At 31.8% G+C, this 6572-nt stretch overlaps 1 protein-coding gene across 1 annotated transcript in view; it reads right to left on the bottom strand.

The window, feature by feature from the left end:
• Positions 1-5912: 5912 nt before the first annotated feature.
• Positions 5913-6572, bottom strand: part of LOC117100128 (hemicentin-1-like) — a 15893-nt gene continuing 15233 nt past the window's right edge. The window contains exon 7 of the mRNA XM_033239714.1: positions 5913-6060. Within this exon, the coding sequence (XP_033095605.1) occupies positions 5930-6060 (131 nt within the window). The 3' untranslated portion in view covers positions 5913-5929. The remainder of the gene's footprint in view (positions 6061-6572) is intronic.

The following is a 6572-nucleotide window of genomic DNA, read 5'->3' as shown; positions in this document are numbered from 1 at the left end:
CCTACTCAAAAACACATAATACCTAATTTGCATCTACACCGGCCCAACTCTACATATACACGTCAAATTTGAAATTCCCTTCACTCCTGAAGATTGCCTAGTGCATGAAACAGCCTGTAGAGTGAAATTACAAGTTCCTTATTATTAGTATTATTATTATTATTATATATATATATATATATATATATATATATCAGCCATGACAATTACACTTATTGATTTTGGTATGAAAGTAGCTAGGAGGTATGTTATTTTACTCAATTTAATAAAGAATAAAATGTATAGAAATTTGATTCTAACAATGTTACCCAGTTGTTCCTACAATTAGCGCTATATACCGGTAACTATTGTTCATTGTGATATACATTGTTTGGATGATATGTTTTTATCCAATTCATTGATTATATTTCCGACAAGTTTTCACTATGGTAAACTTTAGTACATCCACCAAGTTGCACAACTGGCATACAGTGCCTATTGGTAGATAATTTTATCAAACATCATATCTTTCGAAAATGAGTCTTTTTGTCCATCAACTTCAGACTACAGCATCGAAGATATGGCCAGATTGCCGCCACTTTTCCAAACAAAAACCCACTCAAAAGTTGTTAAACCCAAATCCCTCTTGGCCGAATCCAGTTTCCAAAATGTCAGTACAGACAATCAGAGCAGCTTAACTCAGTCGGATAAACTTGTAGTGTTAATGTTCGAATTATCTAAATCTTCCACTAGAGCACCGCAGCTGTATCATCGATAGTGATGAGAATGAGGACACGAACTAGTCATATTAATTTTTGTAGAAAACATAATCATATATTTTGTCTAAGCTTTGGCAAGCATCCGATAGGCATACGGCTCCGTCCGATCCACCCATTACGTTTACCAAAAAAGTAGGCTGCTTCTCCCTGTTCTTTTACAAGTAGAATAGTAGAAAATCTCTTCTAGTACACTCGGTGAAACATTCGGCAATCTGAATTTCAGCAAACTGTTTTTCGGCAAACTTGATTTCCTGATTTTTGAGTTGGCAAACTGCAATTTTGCAAAATGGGTTTTGTTTTTTTGATTTATTATTGGTCAAATACGAATCAAATTTTAATTTAAAATGCACTCAATTACTGGCTACTTGACCATTGCATGTTACACCAGAGTAACATTATTACAAAGTTTCTATTTTAAAGAATTCTAATTTAACCATGTTATTATGATATAGTTTCATTAAATCGTCCACCCAAAAATGTACCTGTCCTTAACGTTCAGTATTATGACCATCCACATGCACTGAGTGCCTATTTAGACACGCCATTTTAACTAACTGTGCACGCATGTATAAGGTCAGCAAATACAGGCAACCTATTTCATTATGTTTTTATCCTCAACAGCCAATTTTAAAAATTTACTAATAAATATTTTCATAGTAGTTTTTGAAGAAATTCTCCCATTACAGCTAATAGAAATACCGTTAAACCTCGAATTGAAGCCCTGTGCTTCTTGTTTCTTGCCAACTTTAGATGGCCTTCCTTTTGAGATGAGCTTCTTTGTGAAGCTACTTTTGCAAAGTAAACAGGGGGCTTCTTTTCAAACTAAATGTTGTAAATTTTGGAAATTATTACCATAAAACAATAAATAGGGTCACTGTTACATCAACTTTCTATCATGGAGTGAGCCGGCATAAAATAACCTAAGCTACTGTATAAAACAAGCGTGTTTTTTAATTTAATTTGTTTCTTTGAAATTCATATACAGTGTATATACTGTAATATCTAGAAAAGAAGCCTATACTATCTTGAAAAGAATTCCATGGGTTCTTAATTTTGCAAGATAGGCTTCTTTTCGAGGCTAATTTTGCTAACTAAAGAGAGAGTTTCAATTGGAGATGGGCTTCTTCTCGAGATTAAGCCTAATTGGCTTAAAATCAAATTTTTACATTATATGTATTCTGTGTAATATGAGACCAAATCCAACTCTCCGGCCCATATACAAACAGAGTATACAGAGTTTTCGATTTTGCAAAATTTTACAAACCGGCTTTTTAAAAGTAAAAATTATGTAAATCTGTATGCATATAAAAAAGTATAAGAATTTAAAACTTATATATTTGTTTGTGATGTATTAATGTAATTTTAGCTCAATTGCCGGAATTAAATGAATTGTAATATTTTATGGCATTGAAAATAACAAAATGGTAAAAGTTACATGCTTTGCCCGAAAAACCAGGTTTAGCTGATAAATATTTTCCTGGTTATTTTGACGATTTTTTCCATTACAGCTAATGGAAATATATGTATTCTGATTAATATGAGACCAAGCTTAACTCTCCTGCACAAATACTAACAGAGTTACGGAGTGTTCCTGATTTTTTCAAACTTTTATCAAAACCGTTTTCTTAATTTTCATTGCTGTCACTTTAGCTATCATTTGTTTGATGGCTTTGAAAAAAGATAATTATGAAAAAATCCTGATTTTTGGACAAAAAACGGGTTTTTGGTAAATATACCTTTTTCCTAGTATTTTGTGGGGAAAATGTTTTATTATAGCTAATAAAACATGTGTCTTCCAAATAATTTGGTACCAAAAAACAACTCTTTATGATATATAGTAACCGTAATACAGAGTGTTAGTCTTTTCCCCAAAAATTCATACTTTACCATAAAAGCGGCCATTTCGGCCCTTATAGGCTAGGCAATCTAGCATTTAAAGTCAAACAAAATGCAAACAAAGGTTTTTCTTTTTCAATCAAATACATATGATGAGCGGATGAAATTCCAGAAATCACACCTCGGGAACATATGCAAATTAGCTAAAATATGCAAATTAGGTTTAAAACATTGTCATATCTTGGCAACCGCTGGTCGCAGGGAGTCGCTTTCTGTTTCAAATTATACAGAACATGCATGTTCATATTTGCTCTAATGGAATATTTGCCTAACAAAATGAACAGAAATGCTGCAATTGACCTCTGACCTTATATTCACTGAGTTTGCCTATCTGTGTGGCTAATGTACATAGAAACTTACTTTAGGTCTCAAATCATTCAAATGCATGTTTCTTTGCATTATATTAATAGAAGGAATGGAACTCTATAATCACACCATAGTCACATTTACTCTTCATATGCAAATTAGCTCTTAATTATGCAAATTAATAATGAAAACATAAGAATCCTATATCTTGGAAACCGTTGGTCGCAGAGAGTTGCTTTCTATTTCAATTCAATCAGAACATGCATGTTTCTATTCGCTCTATTAGAAAATTTGCCCTAAAAATGACCGGAAATGCTACAACTCACCTTTGACCTTATATTCACTGAATTTGTATATTTCTGTGAATAATACCAGTAGAAACGTGATTTATGTCTTAAATTATTATAATGCAGTGTCTTACTGTATATCTCTGACACAAATATCTGAAGAAACCTAATATATTGTTCAATTCATGTTTCTTTTTATTTTATTAAAGGGTATCTTAAACAATATATTTGTCACATGTCCCATTCCTGTATATAAAATTTACGTCATCGGCTTAATTATGCCAATTAGGGATGAAAATATAGGGTTCTCATATCTTGAAAACTGCTGGTGTCAAGTAGTTGCTTTCTTTCTTCACACTTAGAAGTTGCAGTTTCTATTTGCTTGAGTATTGTAATATGTATGCACCGGTATACTTCAGGTTTTGATTCACCGTACAGTATATGTGATGACATTCCAGAAATCACACCCTGGCCACTTACATTCTCTATATGCAGTTTACCTAAATATTTAATTCAAAGTAAAATTTATTTAATTCCTTTTCAATTCGTACAAAAATATAATTACAAGATCATAACAAATTTATCAATGAAAATTAGAAGCAGAAATAGCTGCTTTCCTTTTGTTTATTCAGAACATGCAGAAATGGAATATTTGATCATAATTATCAAATAAGTATTTTTTTGAAAATATTATTTGATGTTCTCTGTAATAAAACGTTTGTTCCAAAGTCACTAATGCCATCGTTTATTACCAGCTTCCCTCTCTATATTTTCATGTAACTCTATGACTACTGGTCAAGAGACTTGACATTGGTGTCTCAAATTATTTAGAAAGTATGCCTGTATTTTATATAATATATATTTCTAATCTAGAGAAGTTATGACAAAAAAATGACTCAAACATATTATGACCCATGTTGCCCATAACTACCAATCATCGGGATCATCTTCTATAGTTAAGTTTAAACATCTGTTGAATCTTAAAATCTGCGATAGATGTTAACTTTCTATTTATGAAACATCCTTTGGTCCTATATATAACAAATATCACAAGTATAAATATGTGGCTCAATATATTACAATGATTTATAAGTATATATGATAAGTATTGTGTTAATTAAATTTATCTTTTCAAACTTAGTCCCGGAGTGCTATCTTATTAATAATTTCTTAATGTTGTTATAAGAAGAAGGTAAAATATATAACTTAGGGTATCCCAATTTTAGCCCCACCTCAACATCTTACCTTAATAGCTTCAGAAAAATATTATTAGGTTCATCATCAATGACTATCATCACATAAAAATGTTATTTGACCAGGATAATGACCAATAATATAAGGTCAAAGCTCAATTGTAGCATGTGTTTTTGCGGCAAATGTTCGATAAGGCCAACTTAAATATTCATATTTACAATTTGTAAAAAAAAATGTTAGGATAAAAGACCCTATATTTTCATTCTTAATTTGTATATTTTAGAGCAAATTTGCATATGAATGTGATTATAATGTGATTATAGATTTTTATCCTTGCTATTATTTTTTTTTTAAATTAATAATTTGAAGTTTTCTAAATAAAGTTTCTACAGACATAAGTCGCAGAGACGCAATCAGTGAATATAAGGTCAAAGGTCAATTGTATCATTTCCGGCCATTTTGGTAACAGGTGTTCTACTAGAGCCAATATAAACAAATATTCCGTACAATTTGAAAAAAAAGCAACTCTCTGTGACCAGCCATTGTCAAGATATTGGAACCGTATATTTTCATTCCTAATTTGCATATTTTAGACCTAATTTGCATGTGAACAGTACATGTGAACATGGTGTGATAGATTTCCATCCTTTCTATTAATATATTGAAAAGAAGCATGTATTTAAATAATTTAAGATCTAAACCATGATTCTACAGAAAGCAGTGACAGAGATATGTAAATTCGGTGATTATAAGGTCAAAGGTCAATTTTAGCATTTTGGGTCATTTTGGTTCCATTACAGCAAATAGAAACATGCATATTCCGCACAATCTGAAAAAAAAGTAACTCTCTCTGACTAGCCATTGCCAAGATATGGGAACCCATTCTTTTCTAATTTGCATATTTTAGAGCTAATTTGCATATGAACAGTATATTCGATCATGGTGTAATTATACATTTCCATCCCTTTGATTAATATATTGGAAAGAATCATGTATTTGAATGATTTAAGACCTAAATTAAGATTCTATATACATTAGTTGCAGAGATATGCAAATTCAGTGAATATAAGGTCAGAGGTCAATTGTACTATTTCCAATTATTTGTTGGGCTAATGTTCCATTAGAGCAAATAGGAATATGCATGTTCTGAATAATTTGAAAAAGAAAATAACTCCCTGCGACCAGCGGTTGCCAAGATATGAGACCCCTATATTTTCAAACTAATTTGCATATTTTAGCTAATTTGCATATGTTTCCGAGGTGTGACCAAGGTGTGATTTGTGGAATTTCATCCCCTCATCATATGTACTTGATTAAAAAAGAAAAACCTTTGTTTGCAATTTGTTTGACTTTTGGCTCTTTTTTGAGCTAGATTGCCTAGCCTATTAGTAAAAGAATTTCGTTTGGCCTTCACCAGATACGTAATCAGCAAGGTCAAAATGCCTAAATCAACTGGATCCTAGCTTCTACCCAACACTGCCTATTGAATCATAATTTGGGGATTTGGACCCTGTCTACTGTAATAGTTGAGATATACTTACTTCGATGTTTAATGATAAAAACAATACAAATAATAGTTAATATGAAGCCAAGGATGCCCAACATTATCCCCACTAGTGCTGTAATATAAAAAGTAACATAAATTACTATACTGTAATTTGTGTGTTGTACTTACATTCCATTAAATTATGAAAATGACACATTGCTTCAAAAAAGCATCAAGCCGTGCCCTTTGAGAGGGTATTCGAGCTGATTTTTGTTGAAAGTATGAATGTATTCGTCGTTATATACAATCTGTCACAATTGCCTTATTGCTACTCTAGAGTTTTAAGTTCGTATTCCTATAGCCAGTTCTTTACATATACTTTTTGTCTCCTTTTTCTACATACTACAATAAAACATTCATCTGTATCTTTATAATTAGCCTGGGTTCCAGGCCCTAATTTTAGGTTACTCACTCTTTATTGCACTTAGTGCGCGCCATACCTAATTTAATTGGCGTCCCATACTCGATTTCTTTTTTTTCGAATTAGGGCCTGGGCAAACGATTCATGCGTACGATTTCCCACATCAAATTTGATGTGGGATATCGTATGCATGACTGATTTTGTAAATCACGTGATTGGCTAAC

This window comes from Anneissia japonica, unplaced genomic scaffold (genome assembly GCF_011630105.1).
Source record: "Anneissia japonica isolate Jap-2015-1 unplaced genomic scaffold, ASM1163010v1 scaffold287926_len136070_cov111, whole genome shotgun sequence".
Taxonomy (NCBI): domain Eukaryota; kingdom Metazoa; phylum Echinodermata; class Crinoidea; order Comatulida; family Comatulidae; genus Anneissia; species Anneissia japonica.
Note: the sequence above shows the minus strand (reverse complement) of the source record. Positions and strands in the feature narration are given on the sequence as shown.